The sequence below is a fragment of the Lupinus angustifolius genome, chromosome LG09, assembly GCF_001865875.1.
Source record: "Lupinus angustifolius cultivar Tanjil chromosome LG09, LupAngTanjil_v1.0, whole genome shotgun sequence".
Classification (NCBI taxonomy): Eukaryota; Viridiplantae; Streptophyta; class Magnoliopsida; order Fabales; family Fabaceae; genus Lupinus; species Lupinus angustifolius.
The window spans coordinates 19,083,083-19,106,687 of NC_032017.1; the positions used below are offsets into that span (position 1 = coordinate 19,083,083).

At 30.7% G+C, this 23,605-nt stretch overlaps 3 protein-coding genes across 5 annotated transcripts; 2 read left to right on the plus strand and 1 right to left on the minus strand.

Moving 5' to 3' along the window:
• LOC109355819 (60S ribosomal protein L9) lies at positions 597 to 2,150 on the minus strand. Its single transcript, XM_019599049.1, has 3 exons — positions 1,715 to 2,150; positions 1,026 to 1,148; positions 597 to 916 (listed from the first exon to the last, which is right to left on the minus strand). The coding sequence occupies exons 1-3, from the start codon at positions 2,084 to 2,086 to the stop codon at positions 833 to 835; spliced, it is 579 nt and encodes a 192-aa protein (XP_019454594.1). The 5' UTR covers positions 2,087 to 2,150; the 3' UTR covers positions 597 to 832.
• LOC109356041 (WAT1-related protein At1g09380-like) lies at positions 6,992 to 12,791 on the plus strand. 2 transcript variants are annotated; one of them, XM_019599367.1, is made up of 8 exons: positions 6,992 to 7,076; positions 7,416 to 7,647; positions 7,862 to 7,924; positions 10,683 to 10,799; positions 10,895 to 11,126; positions 11,373 to 11,531; positions 12,085 to 12,236; positions 12,374 to 12,791. In XM_019599367.1, the coding sequence occupies exons 2-8, from the start codon at positions 7,454 to 7,456 to the stop codon at positions 12,576 to 12,578; spliced, it is 1,122 nt and encodes a 373-aa protein (XP_019454912.1). In that variant the 5' UTR covers positions 6,992 to 7,076; positions 7,416 to 7,453; the 3' UTR covers positions 12,579 to 12,791. The 2 variants fall into 2 exon arrangements, with proteins under 2 accessions (XP_019454912.1, XP_019454911.1); XM_019599366.1 differs by lacking the exon at positions 6,992 to 7,076 and having other exon boundaries at positions 7,115 to 7,647.
• LOC109356015 (uncharacterized calcium-binding protein At1g02270-like) lies at positions 14,644 to 17,831 on the plus strand. Of its 2 annotated transcripts, none has more exons than XM_019599333.1 (10): positions 14,644 to 15,026; positions 15,148 to 15,246; positions 15,398 to 15,503; positions 15,583 to 15,803; positions 15,885 to 15,961; positions 16,053 to 16,161; positions 16,247 to 16,372; positions 16,451 to 16,558; positions 16,667 to 16,774; positions 17,328 to 17,831. In XM_019599333.1, the coding sequence occupies exons 1-10, from the start codon at positions 14,895 to 14,897 to the stop codon at positions 17,574 to 17,576; spliced, it is 1,335 nt and encodes a 444-aa protein (XP_019454878.1). In that variant the 5' UTR covers positions 14,644 to 14,894; the 3' UTR covers positions 17,577 to 17,831. The 2 variants fall into 2 exon arrangements, with proteins under 2 accessions (XP_019454878.1, XP_019454877.1); XM_019599332.1 differs by having other exon boundaries at positions 14,647 to 15,026; positions 15,142 to 15,246.

Here is a 23,605-nt window from a genome sequence, read left to right on the forward strand (position 1 = left end):
TTTTTGCTCATTATCAAGCCCAATAATATTCTACCAATTATTCATAATCATAAGCAGTCAAGTATGTTAATCCAATCACCAAATTATGCATCATTAGAACTTCAAAAGGGAACAACCAAAAGTATGGTCTGCAATTAGGATGGTAAAAACTATTGGAAATTACCCATTGGTGTCAAACATGCTAGATTTATCTATAATTAGCCATTGGAAACTACCCATTGTCTGCAATTAACCATCAGCTTATTTAGTGGATACATTCATTCTTAACATTTTAAATTATCTCAAATCGCTGCTTGTCCTTACTAATCAATTGTATTTTTAATTTTCTATTTTACATAATGATTATAGGTTAATGAAAAATCTAAACAACCTTGTCCTCGTTTATATTCACCGATTATTCTGCAAATTATGGATTTATATATACATACCATCGTGATAATAGAGATGAATGTTATGAACAACTTTAAACCGACAATTAGTTAATTGTATTAAAATTAAGGACGCCGACACATTGCCATCAAGTATTTTTCATAGCCCATGGCCAAAAATCTAGGCATAGCAGGCCCAAACAGTCTTGCAGAAAAACACTGCAAACGGATCACTTTAAAAGGGGCGCTAAAATTGGGAGGTAACACCAAAACTAAGAAAAAACAGATGGATATAACAGCAACTAAAAATTCTAAATAAGATTTTCGAGAATGGTAAATTTGGTAACACAATTGTAAATCTAAAACCTTAACAAGATAACAAAAATTGTCTCCAAGGATTGGCACCAGTAAAAGACAGACGACCGACTGAAACTAACATCAACATTCCTATTTGTTCAAATCATCTACTCTTCAACTATTGTCCCCTTCTCACTAACATAGATACCATCAAGGAACTTCCGGATATCTTTGTTTTTAACGTGGCATTTCTGTTCCAGAAAAAAATAGAGGGGCGGAAATAAGTACAATCCAATCACGAGCAAAATAGGATAAAATTTGACTGTGTTGGTGCATAATGAGAGGTAGAGAACTGCAAACCTGGTTAATGAGGGCACAAGAGCGAGACACAAGCTCAATGTCATTTCCATCCAAAATCAACTCATCCTTGACCTTTTCAGATCGAATGATATTAACACCATCAAGCATGTCCACTTTCCTCACCTAAGAAAATGGCAGCCAAGTACATATTTCAATTCCGTACAAAATAATAAACCAAATACAGGGAAATTCATCTCTCTATTCCAACAAATTGGATCACGGACATAAAACATAAACAATGCAATACCACACTAATGCCCAGAGCCCCTAAGATATACAAGTAATAACAGAAAACAATTAATTCTGGAAAAAACAGAAGAATATGAAATGAAAATGCACCAGGTTCAACGATCTTAACAAGTTAATACTATCTTTGGAAAAAGGAAAGTAACCAAACATGAGAATCACATTCACCAAATATCAATTGACTGCTAAAGGACAATTTACACTAACAAATAAACACACTTCTTGACACTAGAATACTGAATGCTTAACAAATATACAACAAATGCTAATTATTTGAAAACAATTAAGATTCTGAATGCTAATGGATTATAACAACAAGATTAGTCATCTAAGAAAATAAGTCCATAATAATAAATCATTCTGCAAATGAAATTCACAAACTTAATAAACAACGAAAGCATTGATTAGCAAAAGAAAAAAAGGAACTTGTTGAATAGGGGTACCTTCTTTTCGCCTAGGAAGTTTCGAATCTCAATAGACTTGCTATCATTGCCAATGCTAGCATTGATTGGAAAATGAGCATACACGAACCTCATCTTATAACGGTAACCCTTAGTAACACCGGTGATGAGATTCTCGACGTGGCTGAGGGCGGTACGGATGGCGGCGGAGGTTTTCCGGGAACCAAACCAAGCATCGATCTTCAACTTCTTCTTCCCATTCTCGTCGGTAATGAGATCAAAATCGAGGTTTAAATGCTTGAAATCACGAACAAGCTTGCCACGTGGACCCTCGACTTCGATAACCTTGGCGTGAACCTTGATGCTCACGCCGTCAGGGATGTTCATTGTCTCTGAAGACAGAATCGTCTTCATGATTTCACACTATCGAAGTTCTCTGTGTGCGAGTGTGAGAGCGATTAGGGTTTCGAAACCCTAGAAGAGAGTTATATATGTTTATTATGTGTAATTGTGTTTTGGTTTTGGGCCTCTAGGTTAGTAGGCCCATTTCAATATTAACAGCGACATAATATATATTTTTTTTAAATGTTGGATTTTGTATCCAACGTATTGTTTTATTACCCATTGGTTTTTAAAATGTGAGAAATATCATTTCAATTATTACTCCTTTCCATTATTTGAGAGAAAAATACATTAAAAATAAAGAAAATAAATAATATGATATAATATTTTTATCTTTTAAAATATTTAAAATATAATAATATAACATTTCTCTTTTTAAAATTAGGTGTAAAATCAATAATTTTTTTCTCTAATAATAGAGAGGAGTCTAATTCGATTATTACACCTCCCCTAAATTTAAACTCATTTTAGATCTACATATTATTAATAATGTGAGTATAAAAATTTATACACATTAACTATATCATACGCCACCATTTATTTAGATTATTTTTCCAAAGACAACGATGATGAAATATAAATGGTAAATGATGCAATAAAAGAATATATAAACTCATATATCAGTACATTCATCTTTTACTCTTTTATCCCTAGCATATGTCATATCTTCTCAACATTTAGCTTGAACATCCTACATTATATAAACATCTCAAGCCCAAAATGACATCACACTATATAGAAATTATCATCAATGGTGTTCACATTTTCTTACAAGTAAACTACATAATTTATACGTTATGTAATAGATGGTATTCCATTCTACATTTTTTCAATTTGTTTTATTGGATACTAGAAAACTCAAACAAAAAATAACCCTACAAAACAAAGCATACAAGCTTTGACGTAGGTGAATGTTTAGTTTCATCTCAAAAAAGTTAATGTATTTTCCGCCCACGTTCGAATTTCTATTCCTACTCATCGACAAAGTTCGTCTATAATTCTCAAATTCGTTCAATTATGCAACTTTAATTATTGGTTAACTTTCCATCCGAAAACTATAACACGATGGGTGAGTGGCTATATCGGCTGTTTGCCACGTAGACTAGTGTCAACGTTTTTTTGTAAATTTTTTGATGGAGAGACTGAAGTTAAATAATTGAATATGTTTGAGTGCCAAAATCACGTAAAAAAGGCTGGAGGCAAATTTCACACATGAACCAAAATTGAGGTACTAAAATTTCATGTATGCCTTAATATTTTTATATCAGTCTTTTTAATCTTAGGGTGCACAAAGTGTTTGCTTTCCCGAGTGAATATCAATGGGGTCTTTTTTGTCACAAAGACAATATATTTAAATCATATCTAACATACTCTTAACTTTCAATAAAATGTTGGTCTAGTAGTGTAAGATTTTGCTAGATTCTCAAGTTAACCAAAAAGTCACAGGTTTAATTAATGTGAACGACACTTGTTGAGAATGACAATTCATGCACCTACTTCGTCAACTACACAGGAGTGTTATATATTACTCACGTTATATTCTTCACCATCTTAAGTCCTATGGCCAATATTTTTTCTTTCCTTCATATTTATCTCTTAAAGTCGAGTTGGGATGGCAAGTACACCTAAAACAAGAGAAAAATATAATATGATTTGACATTTTTATCCTTAAGATATAAGAATATAACAATTTTACCCCTATATATAAATGAAAAATACTCACTTGTCTCTCCATTAATAGAAATGATCATCACTCCTTAAAGTCTATTATGATTCAAATTGGGATTGTTATTCAACCACTTTAATACTTCACTACCAGTTATATAATATATTTTTCTAGGTTTTAGTTTAATTTCTTGAAAGACAAAGAAATAAAGTGTAGTCTCTCACTTCTCTATTGGAGTAGAGTACAGAACAATGAATAACAAAACTTGTGAAAGAACTTAGTTCTCCTATCTTTTAAAGATATTGGTCTCTCTTCTTCTACATGGATACAATTTTTGTGACAACCGGAAAATTGATGGTCATATTGTTCATTAAAAAGTTTCTTCCTACCTCAATATACTACCAAGAGAGTGAATTCAACAAATCAAAATTTGGACTTGTTCATCAAATCCTTGAGCAAATATCAATCTATGCATCTAAAAGAGCAAGAGGGACTTATCCAACTTACACATCCCATCTTGGGGGAATGTTAACATCAAATCTTTGATTTATAATTTAACTATTTTTGGTTATTTTTTCACTTAATAGGATATATCATCTAATCAATATGTTTTGATTGCTTCATTTATTTATTTTTAATAGGACTCATGCAATTAATATATTTTGATTGCTTTAGAAATTATAGCCTTTATTTTCTCCCTTATAAGCCTATTTAGTGAAAGTCTTGTAAATATTCTAAGTAAGTAAGTTTATAAAAAGAATGCAAATCTTTCTTCCCATGCTACTAGGTTATTTTGTCATTAACATATATAGATAACTTAAATTATTCAACTAAGTTACGTGATCATGTGAGATTATATCCCTTCTTTAATTTGTTGGCAGTAGTTTCACTAAGATTCCATATAATCAAAGAATAACAAACATGAGATGGCATGAAGTTTTCTTGCTAAAAAAAGAGAAATGAGCTACGAAAAACTCTTTATCACCCCTACTTTGCCTCGTAACATAACTAATGTTTTTCTATTGAATCCAAAACTTTTAATATCATAGCCACAAAGATGACAAACACATATACAATTCATTGATTGCAGAAATAACAGTTCTGCAACAACCCATCAAAGGTAACCATGCACTTGATTCATTAAAACAATGGTATTTAATTATATTTATGTGTAGGTTGCTGCAGTTTTCCTTATGTATTTATCAAAAAGTGATGTTTCAGAGATTGGTAAGTGTGGCCATTTTTTGCATTTGGCACCGATTGGTTCTTCAGAGAGGGTGATTCTGCTGCTGCTGCTCTCAACCTATTCAGATTAATCAGTTTTCTAGTTCTTCGAAAGTTGTAAGTTGTCCACCTTTAATTTAAGTAAATGTGAATTTCTCTCTCTTATAAAATCAACTTGGATTTTTTTGTTGAGTTTGAGCATGAATTAATGCCATTGAGGACACTAGGTAAAAGAAAAAAAATAAAGACAATGTTCAACCTTACCAATAGGGTTTTCTTTTTGGTAGAATCTCATAAAGGGATAACAATAACTTATTGATAATGGTGTCTCATTTATTGTTTCGGGTCAATTACATATTGTCACATGAATAAAAGAATATATCTAAAATAAAAAGTAATTCTAATTAGTTCGGGATAGAGAATGTGACACCATTCGAAACTTGTGATTTTTGTCTTCGGATCCAAATTTCTCATTGTTTAGTACAATAATAATGACTTGAGTTGTGGTCTCACTTATTAATTTGCAACTTAAACAATAAATAAAGTTAACTCTAAGGTAATTTATATTCTTAGCATTTAATGGATATATATCAACCAATTTAGAGAAATATCCTATAAGATTATGTTCATTCAATGCACAAGGCAGTACCTAGTTTGAAGAAAATTGTAAAAAATCCATATTGCATTTTCCATGCTCAGCAAATAAACAAAACACCGAAATAAAATGGATTATATAAGATGTATGAATCTGACCTTTGAAGGAATATAATACAAACAGTATAACATCACAGACAAAACGTGCTCTAGATTTGAGGAATAATTATTCTCAACCAAATGATGCCTTCTTAGAATTTTATTTTATTAAATGCTTCGAAAATACACCTTAACCGACACAAATGATAGTCATTTGAAGCTTATGAAGTTAATGGATGCTGATGAATTATAAACCTATGAAGAATTGTCGAGTCTGTGCCGCAGTAACTATTTCCAATTTAATTTTTTTTACATAATTTTTACATGATATAAGACTTCTTATTTGAGGGTTGAATAAGTCTTAACTTCAAATCTGTTTTGTGGATATCAGTTTAAAATTTTCTGTTCCTATCCTTGTGGAATCTTTGTAGGTGGGTTTGTTAGTGATTTGCATAAAAAAAATGAAGTTATTATATGAAAATCAATTTTCCACCAAATATTTTCTTTGTTTCACACCAGAAAGAAATAAGAAAATTATAAAACAAACAGATTAACATTATGGTGGACTTAGTTTTTTTGACAAATAGGTGCAAATTACATAGTGTTTGGAGATTGGTGTAATAATCTAAATTATTGTATAACTATGTACTTCAAAAAAATTTCTAAATGATTTTTTTCTTTACTGGGTTAATGCTCCTTGGGCTACTTTTATTCAATTTACTTATAAAAAAACGTGGCACCATGGCATTGAAGAGTAAGTTATCTCATTGAAATCTTTCCTTATTAGAATTTTTAATATTATTTTCAAAATAAAGATGAATCTTTTAAGTATTAAAACCAAAAGTGGAAAGTCATGTAGAAACAAGTAACAATTCAAAAGTTAAGAATAAAAGGAAGTCCAAGTAGATAATTGTGTAATAACGTTATAGCTGCTTGAAGTTGTTACTTTCGGCAATATTACCCAATTTTTGTCTCAAGAAGGCATCAAAACTTGTCTCCATAATCTTTCTTTACTTCCATTGTTTACTCACTTTTGAACTTTTTAGCTAAGAAATTTTATCAATTGATACTTCCTTATGTAGAATCACATTATCTCCTGCTAAGAAAGTTAGCATTGCCTTCACGAAATGTCTCTAACTATAAAGTACATTTTATGCATCATATTATCCTTATTATTATCATCGTCATCATCACGATCACTCTTATAATGCCTATCAACACGACACTTTTCAGATTTATAAGGCAAAGTATAATTACTTTGTTCTATAAATCTGGAAAGTGTTGCGCGTTTTTGTATATGAGAAATATTTTGATATTATTGTATCATGCATGACACTTCATAAAATGTAAGGGCGACAAACATGGAACCAGTGGCAATCTGACACACAGAGTTTCCTAACACAATGGTTTTGCTCAAATGTATGGCATCTGTCACCACTCACCATATAAATCTGGTCCTTCAGATTTTTCCAAAGCTTTCCAGCATTTATTTCTACTCACTGTCTCACATATTTATTTGCCTTAAAAGTGTTATCTCAGGTCCCTTCTTTCATTACTTAAAACTTTTGATTTTCACTTAGAGTATTGTTTTGTATTATATGAGAGAGTTATATTACATATAAGCCTTAGGTGCAGAACCAAAACCAAAAACCGCTTCTTTCTTTTCTTCTCTTTGTTGTTGAGATATTTGTCTCTTTTTGTGGGAAAAGACAAAAAAGTTGAGTTTAAAACCTTACTTTTGGTGCATCTTTTTTTTAGAAACACCCTTGACAAGGATAGATAGAAGGGCAGAGAAGATGGGAGGTGTGAAAATATGGTTCAGATCCTCACAAGCTATGCTGAGCATGTTACTAGTGCAATTGTTTGCAACTGGGATGCAGCTTCTATCAAGGGTTATATTGGTTGAAGGCACTTTCATTTTTGCACTTAATGCATATCGCCATATTGTTGCTGCTCTTTGTGTTGCTCCCTTTGCTCTTTACTTTGAAAGGTAATATATATGTATGTTTCAAAATCAATGGTTTGAATATGTGTGAGACCATATAATATGAAGGGCTAACTTTGTTCATGTTTTTTTTATCTAAATTTCTCCCACCCCTTTTGTTTGTTTTTTTGTTCCATTGAATGAGTAATGTCATATGTTTTGTTGTTGTTCTATTGAATGAGTAATGACGTATGTTGTGCTTGTTGCTGTTAAATTCAAGAGGGTGTGCAAAGAAGTTCACTTGGTCAATTTGGGTTTGGATCTTCATTAGCGCCTTGGTTGGGTAAGTTTTCTTTAGTTTCTTCTTCTCCTTATTAAACTCAATAAATGTGTGCAGTGTCTGCATGCATAAAATCACGAGTCTAAAACATAGATATGATCACCATTCTTTTATAAATTTTAATAAATGCTTACTACCCTCTACAAAAAATGAAAATCTGTGTGCATGTTTTTGAAAATTTTGTCTAGACTTGAATAATCTTACTTATCTTCAGAATATTTGTTAACTATTGAGTATTTACTCCCTTTCATAAAAAAATGTTGGATATTTACTAAATGTTGTTTCCAACACATTTTTTTTATCAAATGTTATAAAAAAAGATATCTTGGTAAACAAAAGAGTATGGTAGACAATCCATTTTTTCATTCTCTCTTCCACTAAAAAATGATTATTTTTTTAAAATATATATTAAAATGTGATAATTTTCTTTTGTAAAAGGAGAAATGGTAATATCCTTAGACACCTTAATCTAAAAGTTATTCTAGGAATCTCTAGGCTAACCCTCACAAAATGACTCTATACAGCTTATCTTAAAAGGGGTATCAATTTAGTGATTGACACAAATAATTCTTAGAACTTAATTGGAAATAACTTGCTGGCCCATATAATCAATAACTTTCATCATTTATGGACTAATTTATCTGACCTATGAATATGCCGTTTATTTTGGAAGTTTATTTGTAACTAGTATAATTTCTAAATAGAGACAAAGAAGTGTAGGAAAGTAAGGCCAACCATTATCTAAATTTTCAGTCTTGGATGACAACCTATCATGCATTTTATTAATCTAAAACTATATTGGGGTACGTTAGGCATTGTCAGAAACTAAGAGTATGAGCTTGTGGCTTAGTATGTTTTGTTTGACCATGCTGGGAAGACTCTATTTTATATTATTTTCTTTGAGAATGAGGTATCTTCTAGTATAAGGAGATAAGTTATCTCATCCTACCAGTGAAATCATGACATGTATCATGTTTCATCATTTTCTATAAAAATATTTTTTAAAATAAATAAAATAGCACACATATCACATTTTACTGGCTAGAGAAAATAAGTTATCTCCTAATATAAGGAGACACATTATTCTCATTTTCTTTTTATACCAAACCCAAGTGAATGTCCTCTTAATGGATTGTTTTAAGATGAAGAGGTGCATTGCATATCCGAGTAGTTATCCTATCAGTGTTTATAACATAAAATAGTATAATAAATGTGTATAGTTTGATGCCTAACTGAAGTATTTAATTGATGTTGAGAATAGGTGAGACCAACTCTGGTTCACGGTTTTTAAAGATGAGAAAGGTTTGGCGGCTCATATAGAAAGAGAGAATATGTTATACCAAATTTTGTCTCATTATATCAATAATAATAAAACAAAAATAAAATCAATAATAAAAATTTTAAAAATTAATTAGCATAATATATTTTTGTTAATGCGTGCTAAAATTTGAAATTGGATTTAGGAAATTAAATATTTGTTCCTCACCTAGCCTTATATCAATCCTTAGCCTATAGCAAACCTGCATGGTCAAACCTACTTAATAAATAAGGAATTAATATATCAATATATATTAAAAAGAAACCTTGGTCAAAATCTGCCATGCATTTAGATTCTGACATTGCCATTTGGCCATCTCAGAATTGTTCTCATAATTGATTTCCACTTACATTTCTCAAGGTAACGAGAAGCGTGATTAATCTAGGTTCATTAATTTTAGGCACTTTCTACGAAAAGCTTTCAGGCTCTAATATTGGTTTATTGACATTTCAAATTCATTTTTCTTACTGTTTTTATTATGATATTGTTACTATTTTAAATACTTTTTCTGTTCAATTTGGATTTTATTATTTTATTGATATTTTAATTAATAAAGTTCTTATTGTTGTTTCAAATACTAATATTGTCCTTACTGGCATGTTCATTTAAAGGTTATTTGTTTTATTATAAAATATTATCTTATATAAAGAATTATTTAAATATAAATGTAAAATAATTCAAAAATATATATTCATTTGATGTTAATATTATTAGTATACCTTGATTTTCATATTTACTTTCAACAAACGTATGTGTCTTTGTAGTACATGTTTTAGTATTTTTATTTCCGTTGTTTGCTGACTTTCTTCTCTCTTTTCTACGTAGTTGTATAAAATAGAGTTTCTGGTTCCAAGGCCCCCACAAGTGATAAACGTATCATGAATAAAAATTATGTAGATCCTCTCATTTTTTAATGACAGAAAATAATCTGATAACTTGAATAATTAATATGGACTATGATGATAATATATTATTTCCACTATTAATAGATTATAGATATTTGGAATGAACTCTTCTTTGTGATTTATGTGACTAAGAAAAGAAAAATGATATATCTCCTACTATATACTCCTACCTACAAAAAGATGATATGTGTCACAATAAGATACTTTAATTATTAATGATTGGATTACAAGTGACATGTGTCATTTTTTTGTGGGTAGGAGGATTTAGTAGAAGTATATAGTAGGAGTATATATCCCCTTCTCCACATCACCATCATGTGAATTTGAAAGAAAATGGCACTTTAGTAAGTAGAAGTTCACATGCATGAGTTATGTAGTTCTTTTCAATAATCAAACATTGTGTAAGTAGTAGCATCACATCTTCAATTCCTCTAAATTTTCTTTGTTTAGAATTCATTTATTACAAACTTACATGAGTAGATACATAATAATAATAATAATAATAATATATAATTGTACAAGTTCCAATTAATTACAGGATGACAATGGCTCAGGAATTGTTCTATTATGGTCTAAGAGACACTTCAGCTACATACTCTGCCAACTTCCTCAACTTGATACCAATATGCACTTTCATTGTCTCTATCATATGCAGGTAAGGTATCTAGCTTAATAAGGGATCCCCTACATAAATAAATATAGCATATGCTTAGCATTATTACATAACATTGGGTTAATGAATTAATGCAGAATGGAGAAATTAGGCTTGCAAACTTGGGGTGGTAAAGCAAAGTCTATAGGGGCAATTTTGTGTGTTGGGGGAGCACTAGCTACTAGTATTTACAAGGGAAAGGAGTTTTATATTGGTCATACAAGTCATCACACTCAAGTTATTGTTGTGGCACACAAAACTCATAAGCTTCGTGGTACTTTCTTTTTGGTTGGTAGCTGCTTCTCTTATACAGCTTGGTTTATTCTACAAGTATGTTTTCCATTATTCTTCTTTTATTTAGTCATTTTATAGGTTTTATATTTTATAGTAGGTAAATATTTGTTTGCAGTTGATTATGTTTCGTAAAAATTTACATTTTTATTATAAAATAAATAGTGAAATTGTTCGTTCGTGAGTTGAGTTCTGAAGAGAAATAGAAGACATTAGAATCATCGATCATAACTACATGTCATGACTTTAATTTTAAAAATGATATTCATCACCTCTTTCTAACAGGTCAAGTTGCTTAAAGTATTTCCATTCAGATATTGGGGAACAATGCTAGCATGTATTATGGCAGCAATTCAATCATCAATAATTGGTATGTGCATAGATTCCAATGAAGCTTCTTGGAGATTAGAGTGGAATCTAGAACTGATCACAGTTGTGTACTCGGTAAGATTTTTTTGAATACTTACCTTTAAATTGTGTGTACTATATACAAAATGAAGAAGAGTATGAAAATTCTTGAATGGAAATAAGATCATAATTATTACTAAATACATCATTATTTCTTTGCTTAAATATTTTAGTGCTAAGATCTTTCTTGTCATTTCTTTGTATTTTTTATATTAACTTATATGTCCAAGTACTAGTAAATGTAATGTAGAGAGACAGAGCGAATAATGCTAAAAAGGTTTCCATGATTTATCTTTTATTTTTTCCCTAAAACATTAAAAAGATTTCTCTTGAGATTTCAGTTCTGGTATTTAACTTTCTTTAATATTGTAATATTTCTATGATTGACTAATATCTATTACTATATCCCCTAATGGAATTAGTCTCACACATAAAAGTAACATACAGACCAAAACCCAAAACAAAAAAAACATAGTATAATTAGATTTACTAACTTTTGTGAAGTACTATCAAATATGATTTAATTTGACATAATTAAACTTTTCATCAACATTCTTTAGTTGCTAACAAGTGGAATTTGTTTGTGAAGGGAGCACTAGCAACAGCAGCCACTTTTTGCTTACTATCTTGGGTAATTACAATTAAAGGACCTACTTATCCTCCAATGTTCAATCCATTGGCTCTTGTTTTTGTAGCCTTGTCAGAAGCCTTCATTCTTGGTGAATCATTGAAAGTTGGAACGTATGAATATCTTTCCTTCCTATCATATACCAATTTTCAATTTCCTTATAACCTCTTAGATAGTTTAACAATTTGGTCTAATTTTCCTAATGATACACATAGGGAAATGATAAATAATACAAAATATAAATTTTCAGGTTGTTGGGCATGGTTTTGATCATAATGGGATTATACTCATTTTTGTGGGGCAAAAAGAAAGAGGCACAACTCTTGCCTCAACCAAATGTAGCAGCTGGAGAAGTAGCAAGCTTGGCTACTGAGCCTGGTGGGGTGCAATCAATAGCCATAGTACCTAGTTCTTCACCAAAGGATAGTGTAGTTTTAGAAATTGAAAAGACTTAAAAAAACCTTCATGAGAAAGTGAATTTTGGTGAAAATCTATACTTAAAACTAGAGGTAGATAATAGGTATGGGTAAAAAAAAAAAAAACAAGTCAACCGCAACAAGAGTTTTTCTTCACCAGAATGGTTAGGTACATGAATTAAAACATGTTGTATTATATCCTGCCATTTGTGTAAGCTTTTATTAATATTAATGAAAAATACATTAATATTACATGCTAATTCTCATCATATGAGTATAGACTTTCGATAAAGCTTGCTCTGTATTATAGAATATGAGGGCTGAAAGTCGATATTGCAAATGTTTCCAAACATAATTCCATTTACTGAAACATAATTTGGACTAAAATGGATATTGCAAAATCAACTTCATCCAGAATCAATTTATAGCAAACTTAAATCCAAAGACACACAATGTATCTCAATGAAATTCTTGTAATTATTTTTATGGGGCTATCATAGTCTGGATCTATAGGTCCAGATTTTGAGAATTGGGCTCGAGTCACTAATGCCCATTTTTAACAAATGTGTGACTCATTGCCTATTGATTTCAATTTTTAATTAAAATTGGACTGTGATGATATGAAAATTTGATGGTTAGAGTATATATCTTTTGTCCAAAAAATGTATCACTATTTACGATTGATAAAAAAATTATTCAATTATTAAATTTTTAATTTAAATATATTTTTCAACCAACTATAGATAATAATAATAACATATGAAGTGACACACTTTATTGAACATCAGATATGAATGACATATTCTACTTACCATCTTTTCTCTTTATTCACTCTTTTAAAAAAAAATACTTAATCAATAATGTAACGCAAACCATATTTTATGTGTTTAGGTAATTTTTTGGTAGTGAATCATAGTTGGTATAGTTCGTAGTTTGGCTTTGGTTAACACTAAACCAACCCACTCTAACAATACTAACAGTTCAGTGGACGATTGATTTGAGTATTTCTAAATATTAGAGCTAATATACATAGGATTTAATATATAAACTCATAAGGTTTAAGTGTTTTTTATATTGTCATCCATCATTTATACGTTAATTATATATTGACTCTTAAACAAAAATAATACAAATGAAAGTGAATAATGTGATATTGTAATGCATAGATTTTAAACTCATATCATATTCAAATCAACACCAACATAAATCGATTCAAGTCTTAATTTTGTTTAGGGTTTTAAGTTGATTTTGGTAAGTATATCGTACAGTGGGCCAGTGACTATGGAGGATTAAAAGTGGCTTGTGTGGATGATAGTGGTGAAGGAAATTTTTTTGAAAATGAAATGGGAAACATGAATAAGGAGAAGCCAATAATGGAGGGTGACTAGGTGGGATAGATTTGGAAGAGGATGTTGGGTAGTGACAAAAAAAACATGGTCATGGTGTTTTAGACCATTGAGGTTGGTATCATAAGTAACTTTGGACTTTAGTCCATACCCACCCAAATGAATGAAGATATGTTATCTCGGTTTCTATTTTTATTCAGCGTTTACACCAATTAAAATGTATTATTTAATTAAATATAAAAATAAAATTATATTATTTGGTGTGCATTTATTGGATAGGGGTAGGAAGAGAAATGATTTTTGGGAGAGAGGATATCTATTGCACTCAAAGGATCAAACTTTTACTTAAAGCTACTTTCTATATATAGCCATGTAGAAAAGAAAAGAAAAAAAAGGATATAGTCATGTATAAAAATAATTCATAACCCATCCATAATTATAGTATCTATTATTGCTTGGTTCAAAAGATAAACACTGATTTGGTTTAACTTTCTAGCTTTCGGCATAAAGATCTGTGGGCTGACCACAGTAACTGCAAATTATCCCATTGAATTTAACTACTTTTTGAATACTTCCAAATCCTCTTTTCTTTCGACCTTCAAATCCTTTATGTGCAAAATAGTAACTTTAGAAAAGATTAAGATTTTTCATATTTGAAGACATTTAATGTGTTTACTTTATATTTAATACTTGCTTTAGTTATTATGATGAAGATTTGTAGTCTTTCATTTTTCTATCTATTTCAAAAGGCTCATTTAATATATCAAATGTAAACATAATTGGTTTCTAGACACAAAGAAAAGTGGGTCATTTTCAATGAGTAACTCTAGCTTTTAGATGTTCCCTCATTCAACTTGATACTTAATACTTGGCTACATGGTGGGGTATGAGTGAGGTTGAAATTTACAACTTGTAACTGAGCAAATAGATTATATATACAAGAGTAGCATTGGTGGTTTTGGATGTATAAAGTATAAACATAAGAGATAGTAGTTCTTATACTAAGAAGATGGGAAGAATTTCAAGGATTGGAAGTTATGCAATTGCCTCTTCAATACAAGAAAATCAACAACAACAAACTTGCATTACCTGCACCACTTTTAACATTCTTGCTCCAATATACAAGCGCCTCAACCATGAGGTTCTTTTTTCTCTTCTTTTTTGCATTATATGCATTTGTGAGTTTCTTAAATGGGGAAGTCTCAATTTGGATTATTTCTTTCTGATTTATGTTTTGGTGCTGTGCAAATTCACAGGATCAGAGTAGCCGCGAAAGCGACTTTAGAGCAAATTGGTTGGCCAGGAACCATAGGATATTGGATTGGTTGTTGTATGAGAGGTCTTCCATTATCTGTCTTCAGGTTTGCAAGTTACTATTTTTGTTGAGTTTCAATAAATTGATTGGAGTGGCCTGCAAGGTTCTTCAATGGACTACAAAAACTTTCTTCTTTTGTGATGAAATTGTTTTTGATTGGTGATGAATAATAGTGCTAATATGTTGAACTTGTGCAGGAATTTTGGGTTGGAAATGAGGAGCTTGTTAATTTGTATGAGAAGAGACTTGGTGATGCTGGTTATATTAGTTTCAAGCTCGGAAGGACTAACAACCGCGGCGACGGTATTTAACATTAGCCCTCAATTTGAAACTACACCTTTTATGTACAAATGCTAACATGGAGTTTCCTTGGAGTATACAGGCCTTCTGATTGCAGTTCAAAAGGAACATTTTGAAGTTATTAACTATAAGGAGTTGCACTTCAATGATTGTGGTGATCGCGTAGCTCAATTGTTACATGTTAAGTTAGCTTTTCCCTTTACAGAATGCAAGAACAGTGATATTAGGCAGGAAGTTCTTATTGTCAATACTCACCTACTATTCCCTCATGATTCAAGTCTATGCCGTGTAAGACTCAATCAGGTATATTAGGACTTGATTTCGGTTTTTTAGCCAGACTTACCGTTATGCTTGGAAGCTCACTATAACTTCATTTTTCTGAAGGTCTACAAGATGCTTCAATATGTGGAATCTTATCAGAAAGAGAACCAACTTAAGCCTTTGCCGATTATGCTATGCGGGTAAGCTTCAAAAAGAGTTGCATAAACTTCTTTTCTTTTAGAAACACTTGAATCACCATAGATGTTTTTGTATGTTTTATTGATTTATCAGTGACTGGAATGGAAGCAAACGCGGAAATATTTATAAGTTCCTGAGGTCACAGGGGTTTGTATCATCATATGATACAGCACACCACTACACTGATGCAGATGCTCACAAGGTAACATGATTAGGACTCTGTTCTGAATTTTTCAGCTTGATAACATGTTCACCATTGATATTGGTTTAACTTTGTGTCAATGCAGTGGGTTAGCCACCGTAATCATCGAGGAAATATATGCGCTGTTGATTTTATATGGCTTCTAAATCCTGACAAATATCGAAAAGTGCTTAAATCGAGTTGGAGTGAAGCTGTATTTGGCATGTTCAAGGTAAATTATCTTTAGCCGACTCCACATATAGTAAGGAAAAAAACTTCTGTCACTGATAATGAATTTCTCCATTTTCAGTATCTATTGCGGAGAGCTTCACTGACAGAGAGAGATGCATTTGCCCTTCTTAAGGCTGATAATGAAGATTTTATTACCTATTCTGGTTTCTGTGAAGCACTTCGGCAGGTACGATGTAGTATAAACTATAGAGAAAGCACTATTAAGTTTCACAAAGTATGTGTGCTTGTCTGAGAAGTCCTCATGTTGGTGAAAGTTTTTTCCTATTCTGTGCAGCTTAATTTAACTGGACATTGCCATGGCCTAAGTATTGATGAGATTAAGGACTTGTGGATCCAAGCAGATAATGACGGAAATGGTGTTCTTGATTACAAAGAATTTATGGTAAGGAAGACTCTAAGTCTTTTCTTTATATGTAAAAAATTGTATTTACACTAAAACAACCGATAAATCTGAATATTTTTATCTGTAGAACATATAATAAGGCATTGATGGCATCCATCTTTTATGGAATTATCCATAATAACTAGTATTGTTTTTGTCATCCCATTGGACAAACATGTAAGCTATGAACTTCTATCATGTGTACTTGTGTAGTTCAAATGAACCATTTCCTGCATGTCTTTGGGATTAGAGTGTGATTGATCCAACATGTTAGGGTACATAAACAATATAACCTGTGCTAGCATAAGAAAAAACAGTCATTTAGTGAAGTGAAAATTTTATGTATAGATTGGTTGTGGAAGTTTGTTTTTTTTGTCTTCTTTTCCCCCTTTGTTCTGTGCATATTACCAATGATATGTTGTTAAATAATTAGCAATATGTCCTTCCATAGCATTGTCGCGATATGCCATCGTACTTAGACTAATTAGATCATTTCGTTATTCATCGGAAAATTTATTGGCTAAATCATGTTCATGATTTTATGGCATTGCAGCAGCAAATATGGAACCAAACAGGGTCAGATGAGAGATATGACAACAATAATGAGCATGTGGATGATAGTGAGGAGCAAACAATTGGTTTTAGTGTAAAAAAAGCAGTTCTGTTCCCTCCTGAGGTAGAGAAAGGTACATGGCCTGAAGATTACTCCCTTTCTGATCATGCAAAACTCACTGTTGCATTCTCAACAATAAAAATGAGATGCTCACAAATGATTTCTCAGAAATCCTTGAGAACACTCTAGCTTAGGATTTAGAATTAAGACTTGTGAACATAAATAACACAAAGGAATTGGTGAAATGTACACATTCAATGGTCATTACTGCACTACCATTGGCCTAGTGTTCTCAGTTCTTATAGCAGTAAGAATGATCATAGATCTTCTTGGAATAGAGGAGAGTTCAGACAAATTGTATTTTGTCATATTTCACTCTGGATAGAGTTGTAACAAATTAGATTAGACTTGTACAAAGCACTATAAATTATGAGTTTCACATTAGAATGTGCCAAAAGAACCAAAAGTATTTACATATATAGTCTATCTAAGTCTCACTCTTCTATTTATAAAATGGAATTTTTGTTCTAAATCACAATATTTCAAGAAAATATCACTTAATCATATTATATATGTAAAAGGATTATTGGCATGACTAATATTTTTCGTGTGTGTCTGGAGTATAGTTTAACATCAACAAAGAGACTAATTATTTCAGAAAAGTTTATTTCACTTTCTCGTAGACTTAATAAATTTCAAGATTAAATTGTTTGATATTCTAACCATTACTAACCTTTCTTTGGGATAACAACCATAATTAACCTTATACAATTTGATATTCACTTTTGGCAATTTTGATGAAGAATCTCTAAAATACTTTTACATAAGAGTGTAGGCAAAGCTATAATACATGCCTTATTTATTTAAGACCACATGGTGTCCACTGAAGTGTCAAATTTTGGTTCTAGCCACAAAGTGCTTCTACTAATTATAACACTCATCTTTATCTATGTATATGCATGCAAATCTATGTGCTTGAATATAAGACGTTGATGTGATGATAATCTTTCAGCCACTGTTGGTGTTATTGAGACTTTGTGCCAATCCTAAAACACCATTATTCAAGTGTATAATAACGTTAGATTCTCTTTATGAGATGTAACTTTTTTTATTTGAAGGATGTGGACAAGAGGTTGTCCTTTTGCCTAAGAAATTGTACAGGATATGATCAAGTAAAAGTAGTATGCGTGGCACTCTTTCCGTATGGACTATGAGAATGATATATGTACACGACTTTATTTCACTAATAAAGAGGTTGTTTTCATGATTTGAACATCTTGTTAATAAACAATGATCATCTTATCATTACATCTAACACCCTTTTTTTCTTCTATAAAAAATGACACAAACTTTTTACTTCTACAAGCATCTACAATTAGATTTGGATGTTCTCTTCTTTTCTAACAGGAACATAGTCATGCTATGAGACAATGACCCTTTTTTCAGGAATCCACCAATTTTGCACAGAAGTAACTTATATGTTTTTTATCATATCATAATTGTGTGATATATTTTATCTAAAGAAAAATACAGCCTCCACGTCTCATAATATGTTTGTCACATGCATCCCCACACCCACGTTTGAAGTTTTGGTATAAGGCTGGTGAAGGCTAAAAGGCATAAGATCTTCATGTTTCTGTTCCAGGCTTTAGCAATATTTTTGCTCTTTGATTTCTCCCTTTTGGGCTGGCTTCTTGTTTCATTTGGATTGCACAGTAACAATTTATTTTATCATTTATCTTGTCACTTTTTACAACAGATGAAGAAGTTATATTTTCATACTTTACTCTACCTAGGGAATTTAAATTCTTCATACTTTACTCTACCTAGACATGTTCACGTGTATTTCCTCTTTGTTGACTCACATTCTTATTTTATGATATTAAGTATTAAGTTTATATTTTTTATTTTAGAGAATTAGAATGTTTTTATTAGATGTACTTCATGTTATAATTTTTGTATGAGTAAATTACACTGACATTCTCTGAGTTTTAGTTAAATTATATAAATCACCCCTCACTTTTCTACACCTACACAAACCCTCTCATTTTTTATATTTTCATTACACTGACCACTCCTGCATGAGAAATAAGTGTAATTTTGTGAACAAAAAATGTGATAAATGCAATTAAGTTAAACAAAACATGATATATTGTGGAGACAAGTCCAAATAATATATGAGTCGATACCTCTTTATTATTTTTGGTTCGTGATATAGTATAAGAGCGATTTAAACAATATCTTTTTAGAACTGTTGATGCATTTTGTAACAAAAAATAATAAATATACATTAATTTGTATATTTTTTGAATTTTTCCTCACAATATACCATGTTTTGTTTAACTTAATTGCATTTATCAAATTTTTTGATTAAAATATTACACTTATTTATCAGTGTAATGAAAGTATAAAAACTAGAAGAGGGTTATGTAGGTGTAGAAAAGTGAGGGGTGATTGGTGTAATTTCACTAAAGTTCGGGGTGTTAGTATAATTAACTCTTTTTGTATTTATTATAATATCCAACTTAAAGTGAGATACATTAATTATAGTTATCTATGATTATATGGTTTTACTTTAGAAATAAAAAATATTATGTGCAAAATAGGAAAATAAATCATGGTGGTAGTTAGCATTGGCAATTAGAGCGGTCATGTCCATCTTGCCCATGTCCACACAATGCCCACCGAAATTAGGGCGGGCATGGACATGCCCAGTTTAAATAGGACATGAAATATCATGCATTGTCCGCCCTAAACATGGGCAAGGTGAGTTTGCGGACCGCCCTAAATTAAAAAAAAAACTAAAAATGACATAGTACTTGAGATTACATGGCATAGTGTGAGAGTAGGATTAAAAACACAAAACATAACATCTTGTTTTGTATAAACCGGACATAATTTAATTGGTAAGATATTATATTTTGGAAAATTGCTACATGCACTCACATGGTGAGAACATGAATTACTCTTGTCATACTTGACCCATCAAATTTCAAATTTCTTATTTTAGTGTTCATTGATGCTCATGGACCGCCCTGTCCGCCCATTTAAAATGCCCATGGACGAAAAAGGCATGTTGGGCGGACATTTTCGGGCGGATGGACACAATTTTCATGTCCTGCCCACCCAAAATGTGCGGGCGGGCGGGCCCCATGGGCTTTTCCCAAATTGCCAATGATAGTGGTAGTTATGTTAAGTTTTGGATTTATATACAGTATAGATATAGACATAGATATAAAAGTATAAATATTCAACTTATAATTAATATGTTTCAAATGGTTACCTAGGATTATGTGATTTTTTTTTAGAAATTAAAACTTGGCAATGGCAAAATAGAAATATATAAATTACGCCATGGTGGAAGTTACACGATGTTTTATCTTTATATATAGTATAGATGTGTATCAAAATAATAAATCTTCATCGTGTACATTAGCATAATATATTCACTTGTCTAATGGAGAGGATCCTTGTTCATTCAACCGATGTGAGAAACTCATCAGTTTATCAGAAACTCATTTACCTCTTCTGTAAAACTCATGTTGCAATACATCCACCGGATTACTCCTTTAGCCCCAAAACCTTTATGCTTCTTTCATCCCAATACCTTTATGTTCCTCGATCTCTCTCTTCTCTTAATGTTATTTTGTACTTTAAGAGGAGCTACGTTTTTGTGTTACACTCCACCGATTCTAGGATCCTACTCGAAAGGAAGAACATGAAATTCTTTTTCCTTTTCGCATGGACTGGGAGATTGGATCTAGCCATAAGAAGAATAGAATGCTTGACTGATAAATAACTCACTTTTTGGTCTTTGACCCCCTTAGTCACTACGAACGCCCCTGATCACTGCAATGGGATGGATCTAGCCATAAGAAGAATAGAGCTCTGCTCTTGCAATTGGGCCGTTGCGATTACGGGTTAGATGTCTAATTGTTCAGGCGATAATGGTAGTATCTTGTACCTGCAGTTGGTCAGATCTAATATGGAGCGTACGTGAACGGTAGTTGGAGTTGGTGGCTCTCCTAGGGTTTCCTCATGCCCCTTTCATTCTGAGGTGACGGCGAGATCGTATCATTCGAGCCTTTTTCATGTTTTTCTTGGGGGTTGAGAAAAAATTACAATCAATAGGATTTTCCTAATCCCCTCTCACAAATATAAACATCAACAAGCTTTCATGACTAAATTATGAACAATGGCATTGTAACACAGGATATTTGTATGCCTAGTTTCAACAAAACATATATACTTGTGTGTGGTCACCCAAATAATGAACTAGGTTGATGCCACTTCTCATTATTTCCCTACAGGTTCACATACATGGACTCAAACATTGAGAAACCAGGAAGGTATAGTGGTATACATATTACACTAAGGGTTTAATATTTCATTCTTTAGGATCCATTACATGAGAAATACATGGAATTGTTCTTCCGTTACAACAAAAACAGAAAAAATAATATATTTTTAATTTTTTGATTAACATAATATATTTTAGATTTACTTCTTTTTATTCGCAAAAGCTAATAATCAAAATGATGCTGAGAGCTTTTACCATGTTACCTTAGAAGCACTTTTTTAACAACAAAAACTTAAGTGTAATTCATATCAAGAACATAATATATCACTCTTATAATGCTTAATCCTTTATTCAACTTTATGCATATCAATTGTCACCAACCACATTCTAATTAAATGAAATTATCATACCTATTAAAAATTATGAATAATAAGAAACGTTGATAGTAATTTATATTAACTGTGAAAATTTTATTAACATGATATAAGATTATAGACAAATTTTTAGAATAGGTAATCTTCATTATTCATTCATAATTCCACATCACTTGGTGATACAAATATTAAATTATAGATGACATGTATATATAGCTGCTTAATCCACGAGGCACATAGACTTATGAAAAATAAAAATATAGATTTATCTAATTAATATATATATATATATATATATATATTATCTTATATATATTGTAATATGTTCATAAAAATTTAGTATATACTAATGAATGATTTATTTATGTTAAAGATATTATATGTTGTATTCTTATTTTTATATAAGTATTGTTGATTGAATTATAAAAACATATTTATTGAGATTTTTTCCTTTTTGTTGTACTATATTTCCCCTTTAGATCTATGTGGGATAAAATTTTCCAAAAAAGGCTTGGGGCAATTGTAAATTAGTTGAACAAACTTTAATATAAAATATTTTAATTCTTTAGACTATTTTCATTTTGAGAAAAATAATTCTGAAAAAAATGCGATAATTTTATAACCTTTTTGAGTCATTCTTAATATTGATTATTTTATTATTAAATTGTCGTTTTCTTAGAAATTCATTAATTGGCTAATTTTATATTCACCCTTAAAAAAATCTTTTTTATGTGTGCAAAATCTTCTAACACATAAAAATGATGTTTTCTCCTAATATATTAGTCTATAATTCTTCTAAAAAAAATTTGGTACTATTAAAGGTATTTTCTCACCTTTTTTTTTATTAAAGAGCTAATTTTTTTTAGGATTTGTGGCTACTCCTTCCGATACATGTTACTTTCAGGAATCAAACTTTGAACACTTAAAAAATATATTATGTATAACCAGTTTAAACACTTAAACTGTTCGGTTGAACCAAATAATTTTATATATAATTAATAATTATCTATAAATATATAATTATATATGAATACAAAATTTTATATAATTAATATATATTATTCCATCTTAATTTGACTAGAGTAAAAAATATATTAAACTAATGTTCTATTTTTAAAAAATTTAAGTAAACAATCCAATTTATTTTCCGATTATTCCGATTTAAATAAATTTAATACCGTCACAACAACAATTAATTTATTCCTAAAATCTGTTGGTGAATCTAAAATCACACCACGATATTAATGTGAAGGCAAATCTATCTTTTCTCCATCATCATTGTTCCCTCATTTATGTACATTGTTTTGGTAAACATTTTGTTTCTATATATTTGTGATTTTTGAAAGTTGAAGAAATTATTAATTACTAATTTATTCAGTATATCTTTATCCTCTTTAGTATAGAAAAAAATAATGAAGCAAAATGGGAAGAAGAATTGAGAATATATAATAGATAAGGCAATAACAATGTTTTTAAATACAACAAAATCAATGATTTCCTTGTGTAAAACAATCCACAATCATATATATATATATATATATATA

Bases quoted from the DNA above. Each gene is read 5' to 3' on its own strand.
- LOC109355819 (XM_019599049.1), bottom strand. From the start codon at position 2,086: ATGAAGACGATTCTGTCTTCAGAGACAATGAACATCCCTGACGGCGTG. The intron at 1,149-1,714 runs GTACCCCTATTC...CCATTTTCTTAG, and splicing joins ACTTCCTAGGCGAAAAGAAG to GTGAGGAAAGTGGACATGCT. The intron at 917-1,025 runs GTTTGCAGTTCT...TTTCTGGAACAG, and splicing joins CTTGTGCCCTCATTAACCAG to AAATGCCACGTTAAAAACAA.
- LOC109356015 (XM_019599332.1), top strand. From the start codon at position 14,895: ATGGGAAGAATTTCAAGGATTGGAAGTTATGCAATTGCCTCTTCAATA. The intron at 15,027-15,141 runs GTTCTTTTTTCT...GCAAATTCACAG, and splicing joins ACAAGCGCCTCAACCATGAG to GATCAGAGTAGCCGCGAAAG. The intron at 16,373-16,450 runs GTAAATTATCTT...CTCCATTTTCAG, and splicing joins CTGTATTTGGCATGTTCAAG to TATCTATTGCGGAGAGCTTC.
- LOC109356041 (XM_019599367.1), top strand. From the start codon at position 7,454: ATGGGAGGTGTGAAAATATGGTTCAGATCCTCACAAGCTATGCTGAGC. The intron at 11,127-11,372 runs GTATGTTTTCCA...TCTTTCTAACAG, and splicing joins CAGCTTGGTTTATTCTACAA to GTCAAGTTGCTTAAAGTATT. The intron at 11,532-12,084 runs GTAAGATTTTTT...TTGTTTGTGAAG, and splicing joins TGATCACAGTTGTGTACTCG to GGAGCACTAGCAACAGCAGC.